This window comes from Drosophila santomea, chromosome 4 (assembly GCF_016746245.2).
Source record: "Drosophila santomea strain STO CAGO 1482 chromosome 4, Prin_Dsan_1.1, whole genome shotgun sequence".
In the NCBI taxonomy this organism is placed as follows: domain Eukaryota; kingdom Metazoa; phylum Arthropoda; class Insecta; order Diptera; family Drosophilidae; genus Drosophila; species Drosophila santomea.
The window spans coordinates 850,948-873,294 of NC_053020.2; the positions used below are offsets into that span (position 1 = coordinate 850,948).

Here is a 22,347-nt window from a genome sequence, read left to right on the forward strand (position 1 = left end):
TGGGTCATGTCCGTCTGTCTGTCAGCCCGTATGAACGCTGAGACTTCGTGAACTATAAGACCTAGAACAAGTGACGCCTACGAAGCGCAAGTTGGTTTCAAAGCCCACTAGAAGGATCATAACAGTAAAAGCTGTCTAGCTTGAACAATTAGAAATCTATAAAAGCGGAGTTAGCTCTAAGCAGTCTCATTTCCATACTTATTTTTACCCCTCGCAGGCTCGACCAAGATTAATACAATAAAATAATGTCTCTGTTGTTTTAGGTTAAGCGGATTATCACCCTTTGCTGGTGATAATGATGTTCAAACTCTCAAGAACGTAAAGGCCTGCGATTGGGATTTCGATGTAGAATCCTTTAAGTACATATCTGAAGAAGCTAAGGACTTTATTAAAAAATTGCTTGTTGGAAACAAAGAAAAGCGTATGACTGCTCACGAATGTCTTCTGCATCCGTGGCTGACGGGAGAACATTGTGCTATGAAACAGATAATCAATCGTGATCGGTATCTGGCGTATCGAGAAAAACTAAGAAGGAAATATGAAGACTTTGAGAGGTACCTGTTGCCGATTGGCCGTCTGTCTGAATACTCATCTCTAAGAAAGTTGCTAATGGAGAAATACAAGATTCATGATGCTGTTTTTGATCGGCGTCAAGCAGCGCCACGTTTTGTAATTCGTCCATCTTCACAATTTTGCTATGAGGGACAAAGCGTAAAGTTCTACTGCAGATGCGTTGCAATAGCTACCCCTACCCTCACTTGGTCACATAATAATATTGAGTTGCGACAGAGTGTCAAGTTTATGAAACGATACGTTGGAGATGATTACTACTTCATCATTAACCGAGTTAAGTTGGGCGATCGAGGAGAATATATTATTCGAGCAGAAAATCACTATGGCTCCAGAGAAGAAGTCGTCTTTCTAAATGTTCAGCCCTTACCAAAAGAACAGCCAAGGTACCGAACGGAATCAACTCCGGTGCGCAGACGTGAACCCTTGCCGTACACTTTCTGGCAGGAACAGTCCGAGACGGCGCCCAGTTTCACATTCCTTTTGCGGCCCCGCGTCATGCAGGCTCGCGATACATGCAAGCTACTGTGTTGCTTAAGTGGCAAACCAGTACCTAATGTAAGGTGGTACAAGGACGGCCGAGAACTTAGCAAATACGAGTATGCGATGACTCACTCTGATGGAGTTGTCACCATGGAAATAATTGACTGCAAGCCATCCGATTCAGGAAAATACAGCTGTAAGGCAACAAACTGTCACGGAACAGACGAAACAGATTGTGTTGTGATCGTTGAAGGTAAACAAAAAACATTTATTTTGTAAGTTGTAAAACAAGGCAGGGAAACACAGGCTAAGTAAAAGAATCAAAATTTTTTTTTAAGATGTGTAAATAAATTATTAATTTATTGTTATGGAAATTATTTATATCATAGTAATTAGTAAATTACATGTCTTCAGAGTTTTTTCTTACAAAAGTTCTTACCAGTAGGTAGAGGGGCTTTATTTTCATTTCTTTTTTCCGGTATAAACCAAATGGCATTAATGACTCTTTTGTATGATGCCTAACTAGACGAAATTTTAGTATTTAGTAAATTACTTATCTTCAGAATTTTCTCTTATAATACTTTACTGATAGAGGGGCCCAATTTTCGTTTTTTCTCCGACATACAAAAAAATGACATTAAATACACACATTGCCTACCTAAATTAGATATTTTTATCAATCGTTTGGATTTGGAAAGAAAAATTGTTGAGAGCACTTGCGTTTCGGGATTAATGATAGGAATAGATAAAGGAATATAAGATCATAATTCATTTTGATAAATAACTAAAATCAACTTAATATTAAATTTTAAGATTAAGATTAATATAAAATTCCATATTATAGACAGACGTGTAATCTTTAATATACTGCGAACGTTTAAGTAATCTACATACATACATATATGTGTATTGATGCGTTCTTACTGTTTGCTATAATACATTTTTAAATTCAATTTTTCCCAGGAGAATGGGTTACGCCTGAGCAGGCTCAACTCGCCCACAATTTCCTTTACTCAGGAGGTAAATGAAAATAATAAAAAAAATCCAAACTAGAAATACATATTTACCGTCAGCATGCTCGTATACCTACTTAAAATTATACTCCATTGAACGTTTAAAAGAACGAAACGGATTAATAAATTCGACGGCCAAATATTTAACCGTTATAATTGTCCTTGTTTTTGCGCAGATTTTTACAGCTACACCTATTACAGCTTAATTATACTGTGAAATATAGAAGAGTAGCATTGGTGGTTTCAAAAAAAAATGTAATTGATTACGATGCACAAAATCCGAATACGGTTACACGAATTCTACGTGTTTGAACGCCAACTAAACCAAATTTAAGCATTCAAATGTATAATAAAATAAAAGCGCCCGTATATATATGTATGTACATACAGTTACGTGCGTAAAACTTTGTATGCATATTTGAGTTTTGAAATGTTACATACGCCCACTTATAGTTCTTTTTGGCCAATAATGCTCGCAATTTATACATCGTAAGAAAGCATATTTTTTGGTCCCATCAATATAATTTAAAAAAGGTCTCATTTTGTAAAACATTTTTATCAGAGCTAATATATTTTAAATAATCTTAATAAAGTGTTGTTACTAATGAATAGAGCATGATATTCATTGAGTATAGAACAAATACTAAACTTGTACTATTTCATTAAACGACACGCAAACGAGTTCTTTACTTTGACCACGATTTTAAATTAGGACTTGCTGCTATTTTTGTAATAAAATTATATTATACATCTATCATAGATACATAAATATTCTTTTAGAGTCAATATTATTAAGATTTTTGTTAAAATCGTAGTAAATCGATTATAAATTGTCGTAGTAAGGAGTAGGCGTTACACGAAACTATACCTTTTTAAAATACCTTTTTAACATTGTTAAATACATATGTTAATCAGCTTAATTTAAAACAAAACATTAACACTCATTTTTTTGTAACCATACAAACTGCAGTTACAGTAGATTTTATTAAAAATTTTAATTTTAAAATGCATTGTCTCTACTTAACTAAACAGATAGAAAATACATTGAGCAGCCAATAAAGCCAGCTCCCCTCCCAATAGTAACATCACGGCAATTCACATCATCTTCAGTCAAAAGCACATCTGAGTCGCAGGTAAGTAATAAAAAAATCTTTTGATCTTTTTATATTTATTATTTTGTTATAGGCTGACAAAGCAATTGTATCCAACTCAAACTCTTCAAGCTCGCAGAATAGCATTATAAACAAGAAAAAGTATGCATCAAATACTTTACAGGCCCCCGGAAGCCCGTCAAGGTCACGAAGTGCTACCAAAGAGCTTATACGTACGTATTTATTAAATATATATCCATATGCTCCATACAAAAATTCTTTTTTATATATATGCCATCTTAGTTCCCCCAGATGATTCATTAATGTGCAAGCCGGAATTTACGAAGCCCCTTCACGATTTAACAATTCGTGATGGAGAACAGTTGATACTAACTTGTCATGTAAAAGGTGATCCAGAGCCTCAAATCTCTTGGGCGAAAAATGGAAAGTCACTATCATCTTCTGATATTATGGATTTGAGGTATAAAAATGGCATTGCAACTTTAACCATCAATGAGGTATTTCCTGAAGACGAGGGTGTGATCACTTGTACGGCCACAAACTCTATTCGAGCCGTGGAAACTAAATGCAAACTAACAATACAGCGTAAGTAAATTTTCTCAATTACAAATATTATTTGTCTTTACCGCTTTAAGCAACTGCGTTAATAAACAATTAAACGTTTGTATTTGAGTTATATTAATTAAATAAATACTTTTGTTTTATATTAATTTTGCTTAAGCCAGTAAAGTTGATATTCTACTTGTTGATATTCTGACACTTGATACATTTTGTAATCTTTATCTAAAGGTTTATTTCACTTAATTTTATTGTTTTGTAAAAATAAAAATAAAAATCTATTTTCTTTTCAAGCACTGGATAAGAACCTAACCAAGCGAAAAGTGAATGCCAGCGACAAAGCGCCAAAAATAGTTAGTCACTTGGAGTCGAGGTTTGTTAGGGATGGCGATGCAGTTACGTTGGCTTGTCGTATAATTGGAGCTCAACATTTTGATGTCGTATGGCTACACAATAACAAAGAGATAAAGCCGAGCAAGGATTTCCAATACACCAACGAGGCCAATATATATAGATTACAAATTGCAGAGATATTTCCGGAAGATGGCGGTACCTACACTTGCGAGGCCTTCAATGATGTAGGCGAATCCTTCAGTACCTGCACAATAAATGTAACAGTGCCAGGAGACGATTCTAAGCATCCGGCCTTTGTGAAGTTTCCCACGTCAGTTTCGGTACTTGAGGGAGAGAGTACCACATTTGAATGCGAAATAGATTCTGAGCTCCTAAATTTGGTTTGGCTGAAAGATGGCAAACCCATCGACGAAACTCTTCCACGTTTCTCTTTTACGAAGGATAACATCCGATACTTATTTGCAGTGGCTAAGTGTAATATGGACGATGTTGGTCAATACCAAGCTAAGGCGGTATCCGGGAAGGGCGAAAGTATATGTGCGTTTTCGATGAACGTTCACACAGCCGATTCCTAAGCTGCTTCGGATAGACAAATTACATTATTAGACAAAAGATAAAACCAGCACATATATTGTATACAAATATATTAAGCATATGGCAAAATTTGACTGCTCATCAAAAGTCGCATTCATCATCAAACATCTATACTATACATAGGCGTTTATGTATATAAGTATATGTAAAGTTTATGCATTTCAACCAAATTGTCCATAATTCTGGAATATTAGATTTTTACTTGCAAGCCATTTTTCACGCATAATACGTAGAAATACTATTAATCAAAAAAAATAATATTTAAGAAAAAATGTATTGTAATTGAAAACCTTCATTTGTACAAATGACGATGAACTCACAGGTACCAATCGAAAATAACGAGGGCTTCGCTACTTGAGTGACTACTGGCATCCTCAACAATAAGATCCAAACCGCATTAGCCATTCAAGTAGTTGAAACTTCTACTTCTCGAACAGAATTCTGTATAACTTACGAAACATAAAGACAAATATGTAGCACGCGGGCTCTACTTGACATAAAAATAAATGTAAAGCTTTTATTATACTAATTTTAAATTATAATATTTATTGGTGTTAACAATTTATTCAGTTGGGTTTCATTTAATTTACACTGTTTTGAATTCCTCACGCGGTGGAAAGGTTAAAAAATTTTATAAACGTATGTTTTATGAATTTCGAATGGTTTTTGTGGCATGTTATAAAAACGACTAAAAATTATCTGGTAATTCTAAAACCGTTAACAACTTAGAATATAATAAAAAAAAAACTGTATATTTATACCCGTTACTCGTACAGCACTGAGGAACACAAAAGATAATTTCGTCAAAATAATTTTGCCTACCAGTGTATATTCCTGATCAGGATCAATAGTCGAGTCGATGAGCCATGTCCGTCCGTATGAACGTCAATATCTCTGGAACTATAACATATATTAAGCATGCGGCTTCCGAAGACATAGACGCAGCGCAAGTTTGTTTATTCATGTTGCCAATGCAATGAGGAGACCCTAGAGCTGTTGAAGAGCCTTAAGGATGGCAAAGCCCATGAGCCTGACGGCATACCCAAAAGAGCACTTTTGGTCGGTCCCACTCTACAGCAAAACATTTTCGCGATCCACTAAGTGCCCGAATGAAGTCGTCTTCCCAAACAGGTTAAAGGTTTAAAGACTGCTGCTCTTCCCAAAACCATGAAAGCCACCATTGTTCCGGCCAGTATGCCACATCGTCGAAACCGGAAAGCTGGTATGCGATGGGACCGAGTGTCGGCCCCGCTAGTCGGATTTGGGGTGGAAGCCTACCTGGTGCGGAGGTACTTCTCTGAGCGTTTCCTACTCTGCGAGTCGTCCGAAGGAGTGTTTATGCTGTATGGTTCTTGGGCCGCTACTGTGGAACGCAATATACGACTATTGGGAATTTGACATGTTTTGTTGGCATAAATTAATATCTCGTAAACTATTTAAGATACGATTTATTTTTGGGTAGTCTTTTACACCATTACAATTATTTTGGGAAAGTGGGCGTGTCGCCGCCCCTGAACACACCACAATTCAACCTGGCTTAGAAATAACTATTTTTTTTACAAATATTTTAATTTGGGATCTAATACTTTTATGCATTGCCTTTGTTGGTTATCAGTGTCTTACATCTGCGCGGCATGAAGTCCACCAAGTCCTGGCAACGTTTGGGAGGAATCTGCGCCTATGCGTCCTGCACAACTTGCCAAAGCTGAGCTTTAGAAGTCGGGTTGTTCTTCGACACCTAGTGTTTAAAGTCACCCCACAGGTATTCGATCGGTTTTAGATCGGAAGATTGTGCTGGCCATGACATTAATAAGTGGGAGCACCTTTTGTGGGCTCCTGGCACTTATATTTTCATTCAGTAGTCGTCTTCAAATGGTAGGGTTGTTGATAATATATCAAAATATCAATATATCGATATTTTTGTCTAAAAATGATATATTTATATTATGATATTTTTTTATCCAAATATCGGTATTGCGATATTTTTTTTTTTGATATTTTCCCTTCGCTCACTCTGATTTCGACGCGATACCAAGTACACGAGCACGTGTTAAAATGAATATCAAATTACATAAAAATAAAAAACGGGACTGTAAAATCAAAACTATGCGAAAGAATTATAAAAAGCAGTGGAAACACTTTAAACAAAATTTCACTGAAAATTTATTATTATCTGTATTATTATCCTTATTATTATGCATTAACATTGCTGAAACGAACTTTGCGTCGATTTTCTGTATCTGTGGATTTACTTTTCCTCCCCTCTTAGCTTAAGAATAAATTTTCTATCTTTCTGGGATAAGTGGTGTCTTCTACCCACTGGAATATATTTGTTTATTTTTTGTTTTTATTTATCCTTTTAAATATATTAATCAACTTAAGTAAACTTCGTTGGACAAAGCCAGACACTGCTATTTTAACGAACAGCCTAAAACTTGTGCATTTGCTCAAGAATGTAAATATAATAAGGATAACTTAAAAACTAACGGAACTTTCTTTTTTTTTATCTAAACAGTCCATTTTACGAAAATTAGTTAAAATAAAGTAGCTCACGAAAAAGGCTACAAAGGGCTATTCAAAGTTGATATTTTATTTTCAAAGTTGGACGAGGACATCACTTACTTAATACACAAGTTGTTAGGTTTACACGCACAAAATAAGCAACATATAAGTTAACGTAGAGGAACAGCGGACGAGAGAGAAGAGGATTGTTCTCTCACGAGAGAGCACAAGCAGGGTATAAAGAATAAGAAATGAAATATGTACTTAGTTCGAAGCGCAGAATCAAACGAGTAAGTCGTATAATAAAGAGCTCAGTAACTAAATTGTTAATTGGCGCTCAACGTGGTTGCAACGTGGGTTTGATTTTATGAAAAAGGAGGGACTAATCTTAGATCCGAAAAATGAGCTAATTATTTTCAAGGATGGGTCGGAGATGGTATTTCAAAGCTGCCAGGATGTAAACTTTACCAAGACTGAGGACATTATAGTACCTGAGGAGATAGCGGCACCATTTCATGAACTGTTGCCTAATCGAATGGGTGTCTTCGCAGATTCTGACGAGGCACTGCCCTATAATACAAACATCGTGGCCACCATTCGCACAGAAAACAAGGAACCAGTGTATTCTAAACTATACCCATATCCAAGGGGAGTAGCAGAATTCGTCAAGGCTGAGATCCGAGAGTTATTGAAAAACAAGATTATAAGACCCTCGAGATCCCCGTATAATAACCCAAACTGAGAACCATTTTGACCTCAGAGAATGTCATGCTTTTGTATCCCAACTATAACAAGTCGTTCGATCCCACCACAGATGCGTCTTCATCTGGTCTGGGCGCTGTATTGTCTCAGGAAGGAAAACCTATAACGTGGGATATCTCGGACCTTGCGTGATCAAAAACAAAATTTTGCAACTAACGAGAGGGAGCTCTTTGCCATCGTCTGGGCTTTGAAAAAATGCAGAAATTACCTATATGGTGTAAAAAACTTGAACATCTTCACAGACCATCAACCTCTAACCTTTGCCGTTTCTGACTGAAACCCGAATGCGAAAATAAAAAGGTGGAAAGCTTTTATCGATGAGCATAACGCCCAGATACTCTATAAGCCGGGGAAGGACAACCTAGTGGCGGATGCGCTTTCTAGACAAAATGTTCATGCCTTATGCGAACTACCAATTCTCGCAGTACTTCAACATAGGATTCTTGAAAAATTCCCAGCTACAACATTCAGACACACCAAGGAATTGGTAATGGATATATTCGATAAAAACGAGCAAAGAGAAACAGTATTGACAAAGCACAACAGGGCCCACAGAGCCGCTCAAGAGAATGTAAAGCCAATTCTCCAGGACTATTTCTTCCCTAAGATGACTCAAATAGCAAAGGAGGTGATTCTCAATTGTAAGATCTGCTGAAAAGCCAAATATGATTGTCACCCCATGATGCAGAAAATCGGTGAGTCTCCTATACCCACGGCTGTGGGAGAAATTTTGCATGTTGAACAATAGCTGACCTGGAACCAAGAATCCTTCAGTAAACTAATATCTTCAAGAGAACAAAAGTTGTATACTGTGACAATGAGCTTTCGCTAAAGTCAGAAACTATAAAATCACTCTTATCATCGTACGGAATACAGATTTCACATGCACCACCACATCACAGTACTTCAAATGGGCTAGTCGTAAGATTCAGTACTCTTGCGGAAATAGCAAGATCAGGCATCTGGCAAGGGGGATCAGTGACACCGTGAAATTAATATTCCAGTCAACAATAGAGTACAACCGAACAGTACACTCCGTCACAAAGGCAAGACCCATCGATGTAATACATTCGTCACCGGATCAAATGGACTGCGAGATACGGAACAGAATTCAAAAAGCGCAGGAGCTCCAGCTTAACCGCTTTAATGAAAAGAGACAAACAAGAACATTCCAAAGGGGAGAGAAAATTTTGGTAAAGGAAAACAGAAGGCTAGGAAACAAGGTTTCTCCTCTCTATGCTGAAGGGACTGTTGACGCTGACCTAGGGGCAAGCATCCTCGCAAATGGGAGAGGGGTCCATAAGGACAACATAAGATAAATTAAAAAAATTCTCACTCTTTCTGTGTCCCTCTCAATTATTATTACAATATTGAATATCTGCCAACAACAAAGCAACTTTCCTAAACAAAAAATAACTAAACTAAAACCGTCACAAATGTGTAATTCTATAAGATGACAGGAAACACCAACTTTTTTTAGTCACTTAAGATATGAAATCGAAAATCAAAAAACGAAAAGAAAAAGATATAAGAATTTAAGGCATTGATCAATGAGCGTTTTACTAGCATTAAATCTATCCTAAGTATTTAACCATTTATTCATTGTATAATAAATGGTTAAATGGTCCGCTGTCGAACAGCGGACGAGAAAGAAGAGGATTGTTCTCTCACGAGAGAGCACAAACAGGGTATAAAGAATAAGAAATGAAATATGTACTTAGTTCGAAGCGCAGACTCAAACGAGTTAGTCGTATAATAAAGAGCTCAGTAACTAAATTGTTAATTTATACACCTCATGAATGAGTATTCATTTCAAATTTAATGGGTTTAGGACTTGTGGTTGAGGAGATTTGTATTTTAGTAAGCACTAAAAAATAAGCTCACCGATGGCACGTGCTTTATGTTTGCAATACCTGACTTTACAGCTGTAATTTTATAACATAGGACTGTTAATTTTACATTTGCGTTGGACAAATAAATCTTTGACATGTCAACGACATTTCGAGAACATTGGGGCTGTCGGTCATTATGCTCAACACAAGAATACCATTTTGGATACCATTTTGGCAGAACATTGAAGAATTCAACATTCCTTCTTCCTCGGAGCCGTGCTGTACGCTTCCTTCTAAAATATAAGATTATTAATAAATATAAATTTATGTGTTGTCCTTTCAAATATACTTATCAACTTAACCAAACTCACTTTTTACAAAATATTGATTATTTCGGGAATTTTCGTTGAACAAAACCAGATACTGCTATTCTAATGAAAAGCTTAAAACTTGAGACCTTGCTCAAGAATGTTATGGTAATTTTACGTTACTCGTAGAGTAAAAGGGTATACTAGATTCGTTGAAAACTATGTAACAGGCAAAAGGAAGCGTGTCCGACCATATAAAGTATATATATTCTCTATCAGGATCAATAGCCGACTCGATCTGGCCATGTCCGTCTGTCCGTCCGTATGAACGTCGAGATCTCAGGAACTACAAAAGCTAGAAAGTTAAGCTAGAGATTAAGCATACAGATACATACAGTGATAGACGCAGCACAAGTTTGGCGATTCTCAACGCCCACAAACCGCCCAAAACTGCCACGCCCACACTTTTGAACAAGAGAGAACGCTATAGTCGAGTTCCCCGACTATCTGATACCCGTTACTCAGCTAGTGGAAGGGAGGAGAGTCTTCAACACAGTTTTTGGCGGTTTGTAGGCGTTATAGTGGGCGTGGCAGAAAGTTTTTTGGCAAATCGATAGAAATTTACAAGACCAATACGAAATTGAAAAAATATCAAAACATTTTTCAAAAGTGTGGGCGTAGCAGCTTTGGGCGGTTTGTGGGCGTGGCAAAATGTTTTTCGGTACATCGATAGAAAATTACAAGACTAATACAAAAATGAAAAAATATCAAAACATTTTTCAAAAGTGTGGGCGTGGCAGTTTTTGGCGGTTTGTGGGCGTTAGAGTGGGCGTGACAACATGAATTGACAAACTTGCGCTGCGTCTATGTTTCTGGAGTCTGTATGCTTAATCTGAACTTTCTAGCTTTTGTAGTTCCTGAGATCACAGCGTTCATACGGACGGACAGACAGACGGACAGACGGACATGGTCATATCGACTCGGCTATTGGTCCTGATCAAGAATATATATACTTTATATGGTCGGAGACGCTTCCTTCTGCCTGTTACATACTTTTCAACGAATCTAGTATACCCTTTTACTCTACGAGTAACGGGTATAAAAATAATTTGATATTTTTTCATTTTTGTATTGGTCTTGCAAATTTCTATCGATTTGCAAAAAAACTTTTTGCCACGCCCACAAACCGCCCAAAGCTGTCAGTGTTGAAGACTCTCCTTCGCACTTCCACTAGCTGAGTAAAGGGTATCAGATAGTCGGGGAACTCGACAATAGCGTTCTCTCTTGTTTTTTCTATATATACAGTCAAAGTTCTGACTGACTGAGTGAGACATTGAGTAAAACGGATTTGGCAAATGTGGTAACAGCATGAGTAAAAAATGTTCTATACTCGAACGGCGAAGCAATGCACAAATGAATACTCGCGACGAGTACTCGGAATATACGAGACGGCTTAATGTGCGCCGCATTGGCGACGTCAAATTTATTGCGTATTTGTTTTTTCGTTTTTGCTTTTTAATACAAAACATAGAAAAATAGAAAACCATGGAATAATCAATTACTGAATGCCGAAACATAATTTTGTTTATAGTATTAAAATTGTTAAATTAAATAAATGTCTAGCATCTGAAAATGCTTATTAATTTACTAAGAACTTCCGCTTTCGTTTGAGCTCTGCATTCTCATCATTGCCTATGCAAGCCATGAACTCGTACAGACCTTTAAAAAAAAAACACCCGACCCCACTATGAGTATCAAGAATAAAGACTCTTTTTGTAATAAAATTTATTGGGAAACTAAATAAATGTAGGGCTAGTTTATTTACAATTATACATTACGTGGAGTTACTTATCTCTTTAAATTTACTGAAATTTCTAAAAGTGAAACAAAAAAAGTTTAACAGTATAAAGTAACAATAATTCTTATTGCGAACCCCCGTTGTTTTTTTTCTTTTTTTAATCCTGTTAATATAGAGTTAACCAACCCTGTTGTGGTCGGATCAAAACGTACTTAGTGTACACAACACGAGATTAAATTTAGGTTATAAATATTTTCTTAAAATATTTTATTTCGCTACACGCCTTTACATGTTCTTCATTTTGTTTGGGAAATGCTATCACACAGCGTAAAAGAAACGTTAAACTTATTCAAGCAACACGTAAGGCAAAACGATTAAGGGCTCATTGTTGTATGATTTTAACTGAAGAACCTGATGCCATTCTTTGAATTCTTGAATCCTAGTTAAGTTATCAGAGATACTGGTAGAGGCTATGTCTGAAGATGTTCGAATCCCCGTACAGTACTCAACGCCAATTGATTGCAGCTTTATCGTTGATTCTAACGATTTCATGGGTTTCCCACTGATGTTACTGAGCTCATTGGATAAATGTACATCTAAGTTGTTATTGTTACAATATCTAGTAATAGCATCAGAATTCTCATTTTTAAGTGATTCGAGCGCTGTAATATGCGTAGATGGTTTCATATTGTCATAGGGTGCATTTTTCTGTTTCGTCAGTATACTATCGGCATATATTGAATTAAAAGATTCCAGCATTTTGTTGTTTTGAAAATCATTGCAATTATCAATCGTATCATTTATTACTTGGATTCCATCTTGAAAATCACTATCACTATCGCCTAATGAAGTTAACAGTGAATCTTCATCGTCTTCGAATTTGACCTCAGTCCCAGGTTTTAAATTATAGTTATTGTAAGTTAAACATTTTTTTGGATTAGCTTTCTTCGCGAAAGAAGTATTTTCAACTTCGCTATCATCATCATAACTTGAGCTGCTGCTACTGCTATAATTTAATATTCTGTCTTTTATGCCTGAAGCATTATCCCTGGACAATTCGTGAGGAAAAAACAGTTTGTTGTGTAGCTTAACTTCTGAAGTGATATATGATGGCTTTGCTTTCGAATGAAACAAATGTTTTAATTCTAGATCAATCATTTTACATTGACTTTTGCCAGGTTTTCGGACTGTACGCCGATAGGCAAAATGATCTCCTGTCCTGTTCGTTTTAGACAAATCCTTTTTTTTTTTTGTAACTGGTATTTCTGTTATACTTTGTGATATATTTGTATCTTTCAGACTAAAGTCTAAAATAGATTTTTTTAAATTTGCTGTATCTGATGTAGAAGGAGGCGAAAATGCAGTCATAGAGTTTGCTGGAGAATTAATTTTACTTGGAGTTTTTTTTATTGTCAATACAATGTGATTGCTGCAATTTTCCCCGTCACCTACTGGACGTTGAACAATAGCATATTCTTCATTATTACTGTTCTCGTACTCATTTTTATAATCATTTTGTGTTCCATTTTCGCTGTCACTGCTGTTAAAATCACTAGGCAGATTTGAACAAGTTCCGTTTGAAGTAGTCCTTATTCGCTTTCGATCATGTTTCTTCTTTTTTGTGGCATTCTCCAAATATATTATTTTTTTTCTTCGCTTCATATCTGAATTTTTGCTGTTTAATTCAGTGCTTTTATTTTGAAGATTTTTATTTAAATAGTTTTGATCTTCCTTTCTACCAGAGTAGCCACTACTGCTAGAACTGCTATAGGGACTGTTACCTTGGCAACCGAGATTACTGCTTTTATCGCTGATGCCGTCATCACGCACTTTATCGTCGGCCAGCTTCAGTAAATTACAACTGATAGCATCAATGGAGAACGAATGCGACGGCGGTAATTTTTCGACGTTGGTATTGACATGCATTGGCACGTGGTTTTCATTATGGCTGTACATAACAGAAGTTGAACCAGCAATATTAACTTTTAGAGGGTTGCAGTTCTTGAAGGAAGGTTTTATATTTTCGGGGCTTTCGAAATTATTTGAAATTATATTATTCGCAGCTGACGAGGTAATACATTTTTTGAACCTTCGTCTAGCGCGACGACACGTTGGTAAACACTTAGCAACACCAAGAAACGGAGAAATTAAAGATTTCAAATTTTTCGCCCTATAAGGTTTAATACGTTTTAATGAACTTAGATCTTTTTTTATTCGATCTAATGTAAGAAGTCCATATTTTGGAACAACATCAGCTCCATTAGTCACTGTGTACGATTCCATGGTATCCATAAGTTTGTGCTTAGACTGAAAACTTGTAAATGATTCCACACTATCCCAATTACCATTTATGTTTGGTATATAATAATTATGCAACGCATTAATGTGAAAGCTGGTCACTTTGTTAGTTTGTATATAAAACCTTTGCCTCGCAACGCAATCAGGATCTTCGTGAACTGTAAAAACAGGAAGCATTGTATTTTGTGTTTCAATTGTTTCTCTGTCGTGATTAGAATTGTCTAGTTGAGCATCGGCGCTAAAATTAATGACATTTAACGAAACATTTTGTGGAGATACTTTAAAAGATAAGTTTTTAGTATCTGATTGATTATTTTTCGACTCTTCAGCTCTAGCAATAGGCTTTTGAATTTCGTTCCTAATAAAATATAAAGGATCGTCGTTATCATCAAAATCCAGATCAAATATGGACTTTACTAATTTCGGCTGAGTGTCTTCACCATTAACAGAACGATGTGATATCGGAAAATTATCTTGATTGGTGTGGCAAGAAATTTTGTCTTTAGAATTTAAACTTTGTTTTGCATTGCACGACTCAATATCTGAAGTGGTATTATTGCATTCTCCTGATGTAGCTTGAACTTCTTCGATAACTATGCAAGTACAGGGTATTATTTGATCTTGATAGACTTTTTCAGTTTCGATTTCACTGAGAGGGCTGTTTAAGCTGTGCATTAGATGCATTAGTTGAGTGGTGATATCATTAACATTGTTGGGAATCAAGTTTTCCCTGTTCTTTGCTAACGGTAAGCTCTGAATAGAATTGCTATTGCTATCCAACGAAGTACATTCCTTTATCTCTTGTGATTTATTACTATCGTGTGATGGATCTGAAGTAACCGTATCACTATCCGTATTTGCCAGATCTGTAAGAAGAGAAATTATTAGTTTAAAACAAGTTTAGTTTAGTCTGAAGTGAACTTTTTCGAACTTATATAAAGAAAATCTGTAAAAAAAAAAATTGTACACGCCATTTTTGATGTACTCAAGTTTGAAAATGGAAAAAGTTTGCTATAAACTTCCACTTTAGAGGCGTTACATGCATATGCATTTTAAGTCCCAACTTTCCACTTTAATAGAACCAATGTTTCCGACTAGATCAATGCGGAGAAAACCTTTTTTAGCGGTGCTCCGAACAAATAGCTTAATTTAGCTTCCAAACCAGAAAGCGGCGATTGTGCAATATTGTTGCTTTATTTATTTTTGCGCCGTTATTACAAACAATCTTCTGTCATAAAACTCAAGTAAAATTTATTAAAATAAATAAGTGTAAAACACTTATTTTAAAAATAATTTCCCCAAACCACAATTTCAAAAAATTAAAATAAAATGTTTGCCAATCGAAAACTTGCGTTTTTTCATTCGATAACCACTCACTCAATATCGAAATCGATTGTGAAACTGCTTAAAACTGTGAAGTTGTATGCTGTACAATAGTATTTTCGGAGCTCCCCTGAATATATATTTTGTTTTCGTATACTTTAAAACGAGTTATGATAATCATTAAATGTTACGCTTTTTTGATTATTCAACCGTTAATTGTTCTTACCATCTACTTTACTTGCAAATATAGCACTTCCAGAATACGTTTCCAATATATGTGGAGAATGCATTGAAGTGTCTGGAAAGATTTTGATAAAATTTATATGTAAAAGTTGATCAGTTACAAAAAACAAACCTGAGCAAGAAGAAGTTGGTCTCGGAAATGTATTTTGCGAGGTCAGATCTCGATTTGTTGACGAACTTGAAAGATTACTCGTAGATGATTGCATAGAAACACTCAATTTTCTGCTCTGAATTTCATTAAAAAGTTCCTTAGTAGTCTTAACCTTTTTAACAGTTGAGCAACCAAAAAATATTTGTTGAGACAGGCTTGATGATTCCTTTGCAATAAGTGAGTCTACTCCTTTTGACCCTTTTTTCCTACCACGTCGTTTTGGGATCTGGGAAGGCGAATTGCTTTCCAAATACTCATGTCTAGTGTTCGACTCATAGCCGATACTGACCGTAGGGATAGGCATCTGATTCTCGGTTGCATTAGTTAACTGAGCATCAACTAAATTTTCAGCTTTCTTTACTTCGCATTCAGTTGAAGGCGATAAACGACTACATGATGCGTTTGAATCGTAAGCGGAATATTCATCTATTTTATGTGTCTCTGACTCGGTGCCTCGAAATACACTATTTTGTCCGGTCACAAAGATTGTGTTTTTATGGTTTGAAAGATCCAAATGATTAACTGACTTAAACCTGCCGGTAAAGGTCAATTCGTTTGAGTTTAGTCGATATTTATGCTGCGAATAACTCGAGGTAGCATCTCCAGATAAAATTGAGCTCATTGAGCTGTTTGAAAGGGAAAATATTTCTGAAAATAAAATTACATTTAAATATTAATAATAGATTACTTTAAAAGTTACTCGGATTATAAAAATTGGGTTACGATTTGTATTGATGTATTTAAGAAATTTGTTGCTTTAAGTCTGGGACTGAACAAACCCATGAGCCGAAGCTATTAAAGATTTAAACCATAATGTTTGTGACAGAGGTCTGCATGAATACAGTCAAAGCAGCATTTGGTACTCTTACTCAAAGTTCTGACTTACTGAGTGAGACATTGAGTAAAACGGATTTGGCAAATGTGGTAACAGAATGAGTAAAAGATGTACTATACTCGAACGGCGAAGCAAATGAGTACTCGCGAACGAGAACTCTGAATATCCGAGACGGCTTAATGTGCGCCGCATTGGCGACGTCAAATTTATTGCGTATTTGCTTTTTTGTTTTTGTCTTGCTTTTTAATACAAGACATAGAAAAATAGAAAGACATGGACAAATCAATTACTGAATGCAGAAACATAAGTTTGTTTAATGTATCAGAATTGTTAAATTAATTAAATTTCTAGCATCTGAAAATGTTCTATTATTTATGTGTTATTCTATTTACACATATATTATGTATCTATATATATTATGTTGTATATACATATGTACGCAAATTACTAAGAACTTACGCTTTCGTTCGAGCTCTGCATTCTCATCATTGCCTATGCAAGCCATGAACGACGAAATTGCCAAAATTTTATCCGAGTACTCCAAACATTTACTCTGCATTCACTCATTTTATCCATTCCGCTTTAGATTGAATTTCACTCATTTCGCATACAACGACAACAACGCTAACCAATGCGCAATTAACTTATTTGAAACCGTTTCGGCACGCCGAATTGCGAGTTAGGCTTGTGAGTACTGAAATAACCGAAAATTTTGAGTGCACTCGTGCCGACCTCTTATTTAAATTATATTTCCAGAACCAGAAACTTTTACTTTACTTTTAATTTTTTGCTTTGTTTTTCTGATTGCAATAAAATGTTATTTTTAAGTCCTGAATTCATTTTTAAGTATTCATTCATTCTGTTAAACAGATCGATGTAAGAAGCTTTAGTATTAATACTTTTGGAATAACATGCTATTATAGCGGAAAACCGCTATAAATAACTACATTTCCTACGCCTATGATTTCTAAACTCCTGAGACTGGAGAGTTTTGCTGTTAGGATTTATGCTTTTTAAATTATGTTATCTAGGTACAACAGATTAAATTAAAATCCGGTATAATGATAGACAATCAAACACACATACAAATGAGTCATACCTGCATCTGCTGTCAGAGCTGCCTGCTGGAATCCGTCGCTGACCTTTGCGCCAAATCTTGTATTTGTTGCGACCTGTCCTTCTCTATCCTTACTTTTTTTTTCCTTTTTTAATTTTCGATGTCGAGAGCTTGGTGTAGATGGTATTAGAAGTGGCGCAGGAACCATTGACTTAGATTTTTCCTGATTTAACGAACTGTGATTGTCATTTTCATCGGAATCAGAAGCAATGTCAATAACAACCGGAGCTTCGATTATCTTTACGGTGCTGTCATTGGTCAAGTTAAACACGGAATTTATCGAATGATCTAAGACGATCGGCAGAGATGCCACGTGGCTACTTCGGATGGGATGTGAATTTCGCTTTTCCTTGTGTGTGTGCAATGTCGTTATAGCCATGTTTTCTTGGCGATCGGTATTATTTAGACCATTTACAAGGTTGGAGAAGTTCGGATGAAGCCGGGTATATACACTCAAAGGCGGAGGATCCGCAGAATCAATATTTGAATGCTTATCTGAAACTATTTCCTGCGAAGGAGCAATTGGTTCGCTAATGAAGCTGTTGATAGGGGACTTAGCCAAATCTAATGCTGGTTGTGAGGAAGAAGTTTGACTGGGATGTGCCATATGTTCAGTGGCGTTTTGCTGAATTCCCACCATTTCCCGCCACTTTTTCAACAAGGATTTTGCACGTCGAGCCAAGTGCTCATTCTTGGTCCTCCTTCTAAGCTGATTAATGTACTTAGCCAATCTGGTGGCCTCCAGCTGCTCCTTGGTGATAGTTGTGCCCTCCAATGCACATATAACAGAGAGCACTGTATCCATATTGACGACCTGAAAACATATTTTTGTAAACTGATTTGTTAAAAAGGTAATGAGTTTTTCTTACATCGTAGTTTTGATCAAGTGCCTGGGATAGGTGAGTAGTAAGTTCCTGTATTTGGATCTGGTTCATTTATATCTTTCGGTATACAAATATTGCCCTGATCGAGATTCAAGGGACGGCGAAAAGCAAATACTGTCCAAGTTGGAAAAATCAAGAAAGTACCACGGTATAAAAACAAAACTTATAGTGTATAAACTTCACGTTCTTAAAAAAAAATAATTTATAGAATTGGTATACAGTAAAGTTTGGGTCTTCAAAGAAGATCAAAATATGTAATGTACGAACTAGTGCTGTCTATGAAAGAGACACACACCAATACAAGACGTATCTTGCTCAATCGTTATGCTTACAAATAAAAGGTGTACACTTCGAATTATAAGTCTGTGCTTCCCCAGCGCACTTCCTTCAATATAAAAAGTATCTTTGTCACAAACTAAAATAAATTAATAATTTATGTTCGACTTCTTGACTTTATTACAATTCGCCATTTTTACCAATGACAGCTGTACTTCAAGGGTGGCAAAAAATCGATAAGTAATAAGTACTTATCGATATATTTTCACGTAAATTTCTTTTAACAGAAAGGCCTGCTCAGACCAGCATCATCAGAATTCAGAAATGTGTAACACATTACAAGTTTAAAAGATTTTTACGAAAAATAATTAATTTATTGAAGCTAATTTTTTGGGCAAAATGGAATTCATAAAGTTAATTTTTTGGGCAAAAAAATTACCGCATTAAATGCATAAATATACGAAAATTATGTAGATAAGGGCAATGTAAAATATGATCATATCTAAATATGAATAAAAGTCTACGATATTTTCTTGTTGGACAAGAAAATTGTCCATGATATATTGAAGCGGCCCCTAAAAATAGATGTTGTGTGCTTCGCTTTGCACTTTATGTATTTGTTAAGAATATTAATACATTAATTCAATTATTTATTTTGTTCGGGCTGACAATGACGAACAGAAGTTTCCCTTCATGGATTTTAGAAAAAAAAGGGCATTTGGTGCCGTATAACAATTTGAACTAGACTTACTCATATTTTTCGAGAACTCCGAACAAACAGCTTACAGTTGTCAATTCCCAAACGTCGAGTTTAGCGATCACCTACCTTACCTATTTTTACCACGACGAAACACCGGTCTTATACGAATGTAAGACCTGGTTTTTTTATTCCAATGCTTCTTGAAATATTTTGTTGAAAGGAATATATATTTAATTTAATACAAAACATAACATAATTACTGTGCTTTTTTAATTGGCTTCTTTGCCTAAAAACGCGTTAGCGCCATCTTCTATGTGCTTCTTTTAAAAATAACCACCAGAATACAAAATTGGCTCGGAACAACATTAGACCGTGTCCATGTATATACAGGTATTATCGTGTTTTCCAACTGTAGATGGATACGCGCTGCAAAAATACTTGTGCGACGCGTTCACACTGGTAGCTGAAATACTTAGAAAAAACCATAATCCGTGGTAAAACTTCTCTCACTTAAAATGCTACTAAGCTATGGTAAAACAAATTTTCTATTGGTTGACATTTGAAGCCGAAATAAAGTTTTAATAATCATTTTAAACATCTTTTATTGATAATGTTTATTGATATCTTTGCTTATAAGCAAAGTTCAACCATATAAAATATCGTCAGTGTCTGATTTGTCTAGTATCTTCCTTTAGACAAGCTCTAACTCATAATGGTAAAACTATATCACCTTTGAAGAACTCCAAATTGAGTTACTTATCTCATCAGATACCCGTTACCTAACTTGTGGAAGTGCGAACGAAAAATTTCATCATAATTTTGGCAGCAAGAATAATAAAATGAAAACAAATTTCGAGAGTGTGGTCTAGTCAGTTTTTTTTTTTAAGTTTAAAAGAACGATAAAATAAAAAAATCCACACATTTCCAAATTTTAGGCGTGGCAGCTTTGGCTGAGCCTTGCGCTGCCTATGTATATCTCTGGAAGCTGCATGCTTAGTCTCAACTTTCTAGCTTTTGTAGTTCGTGAGATCAGAAGCGTTTATAAGGCTACACAGCAAGTGATGCTGATTTCTACAAACCTAGTATACCCTTTTGTCGGAAACACTTCCTTTTATATGTCTTATACTATACAAACCTAGTATACCCTTTTGTTAGGTATGGGCTAGCGGTAAATATAATTCCATTGCAATGAAACAATGGGCTCACCCAAAATACCCAACCATGTATGCAAACTCTAGTAACACTGCAATTTTATTGCAAAGTAAACATAAAAATTAATTACCAACGCCGCCCGGCAAAATTTAACCAGTTAAAGCATCTCTAATTAATTTTTTTTCTGCGGTGGACCTAAAATTGCTAGACATAACCAGAGTTATATTTCTTATCATGCTATAGTCTGAATTTAATGTCAACAACACGAAAACTTGTTTATGCAGACGTTATTACACTTTCCATGAAAAAAACGTGTACAAATCATCGCATGATAGAGCTGAAAAAGCATCGATGGCACCATCGATACTATCGATGTTTTTCACTAAAATTCAACAATTTCAATACAGCGAGAGAGACAAGTAAGTTGTTCAATTTTGTATGGAATACAAAATTTTATTTTTCTTTTTCATATTACAGAAAAAAAAAACAAATATACAAGTTTTGTTCCCCTTGTGTATTGGATGGTAATAATGTTATTTTTACTTTTAAATTAAAATATTCATGAATCAATCCATTTTCAGGCAAAATGTGAGGGAATGAAACCACTTACGATACTTTTCATAAAGTACCTATGCATTCCATCTACTTCGACTGGGTCTGAAAGGACCTTTAGTAAGGCTGGTCAGATTATATCTGATCGAAGATCCTCACTAAAACCAAAAGGGATAGAAATGCTACTTTTCATCAACAAAAACCAAAACATGTGATCTCTTATTTTAAATATTGTTGAATGAACGAAATAAAACTTTTTTCTGTTTAAGTTCAAGAAAATTATTTTAATTCCTTTGCAGTCCTTCCTGCATTTATCTAAAGAGCTATTGTATATTTTTTTTAAATATTCTGCAAGGGTATAAAAAGTTCGGTTCACGCTAAGCTAAAGTTCCATCCTGTTTTGTTTTTCTTCAAAACATCGGCAATATCGATGTTTTCTTAGCAAACAATCGAAAACAAAACCATAACTATAATGATGGTCATCCTCATCCATATAAGTTGGTACAAACTAGGGATGTCGTAATAAAAAATGTATCGATAATATTTTTTTTAACAGAATAAAATGATAACATTTAAAATATCACAAATAAAATTATTGATATATTTTTTTTCAAATAAAATTTTTTCCTCACAATAAAAAAATAAAAGTATTAACTTAATTTTTCTTATTTAAATTCACGGTTATTGTATTTCTAATACAGATAATAATACGTTGTATTTATATAAATTTCATATATTAATGCTACAAGTACTTAGAATTAGGTGATTTTAGGAAGACTTTTTGTGTTATATGTGTATCTGTCATTCGGCTTCGTGCTTCACTACTGAAATGCTTATTCTTAAGGTGAGAAGACAAGTTTAAAGAGTTTCCACTTGTTTTTTTTCATATAAATCTTTTTATAATATCTTTTTATTGTCGATTTGGACGGC

General features: G+C 35.2%; 2 protein-coding genes across 36 annotated transcripts in view; one reads left to right on the top strand and one right to left on the bottom strand.

The window, feature by feature from the left end:
• LOC120454887 (twitchin) overlaps positions 1–5,213 on the top strand; it is a 50,135-nt gene extending 44,922 nt beyond the window's left edge. For 33 of the 35 annotated variants that reach the window (XM_039640484.2, XM_039640496.2, XM_039640487.2 and 30 more), the window contains 6 exons: positions 264–1,306; positions 2,017–2,073; positions 3,099–3,199; positions 3,252–3,390; positions 3,461–3,763; positions 4,031–5,213. In XM_039640484.2, the coding sequence (XP_039496418.1) occupies positions 264–1,306; positions 2,017–2,073; positions 3,099–3,199; positions 3,252–3,390; positions 3,461–3,763; positions 4,031–4,665 (2,278 nt within the window). In that variant the 3' untranslated portion in view covers positions 4,666–5,213. The remainder of the gene's footprint in view (positions 1–263; positions 1,307–2,016; positions 2,074–3,098; positions 3,200–3,251; positions 3,391–3,460; positions 3,764–4,030) is intronic. The other 2 variants (XM_044006501.1, XM_044006519.1) reach the window with 1 other exon arrangement.
• Positions 5,214–11,856: 6,643 nt separating this feature from the next.
• Positions 11,857–19,228, bottom strand: LOC120454851 (mediator of RNA polymerase II transcription subunit 26). The gene is made up of 6 exons (XM_039640365.2): positions 19,070–19,228; positions 18,723–18,851; positions 17,836–18,667; positions 15,863–16,549; positions 15,734–15,805; positions 11,857–15,050 (listed from the first exon to the last, which is right to left on the bottom strand). Exons 2-6 carry the CDS (start codon positions 18,786–18,788, stop codon positions 12,232–12,234), a joined length of 4,476 nt encoding a protein of 1,491 aa, XP_039496299.1. The 5' UTR covers positions 18,789–18,851; positions 19,070–19,228; the 3' UTR covers positions 11,857–12,231.
• Between the last annotated feature and the right edge of the window lie 3,119 nt (positions 19,229–22,347).

What these genes read in the sequence shown, in the direction of transcription:
- LOC120454851 (XM_039640365.2), bottom strand. Translation starts at nt 18,788, where the DNA reads ATGAACCAGATCCAAATACAGGAACTTACTACTCACCTATCCCAGGCA. An exon ending in CACTTGATCAAAACTACGAT is followed by an intron (nt 18,668 to 18,722) that starts GTAAGAAAAACT and finishes ATATGTTTTCAG; the next exon opens with GTCGTCAATATGGATACAGT. An exon ending in ACCAACTTCTTCTTGCTCAG is followed by an intron (nt 15,806 to 15,862) that starts GTTTGTTTTTTG and finishes AAATCTTTCCAG; the next exon opens with ACACTTCAATGCATTCTCCA.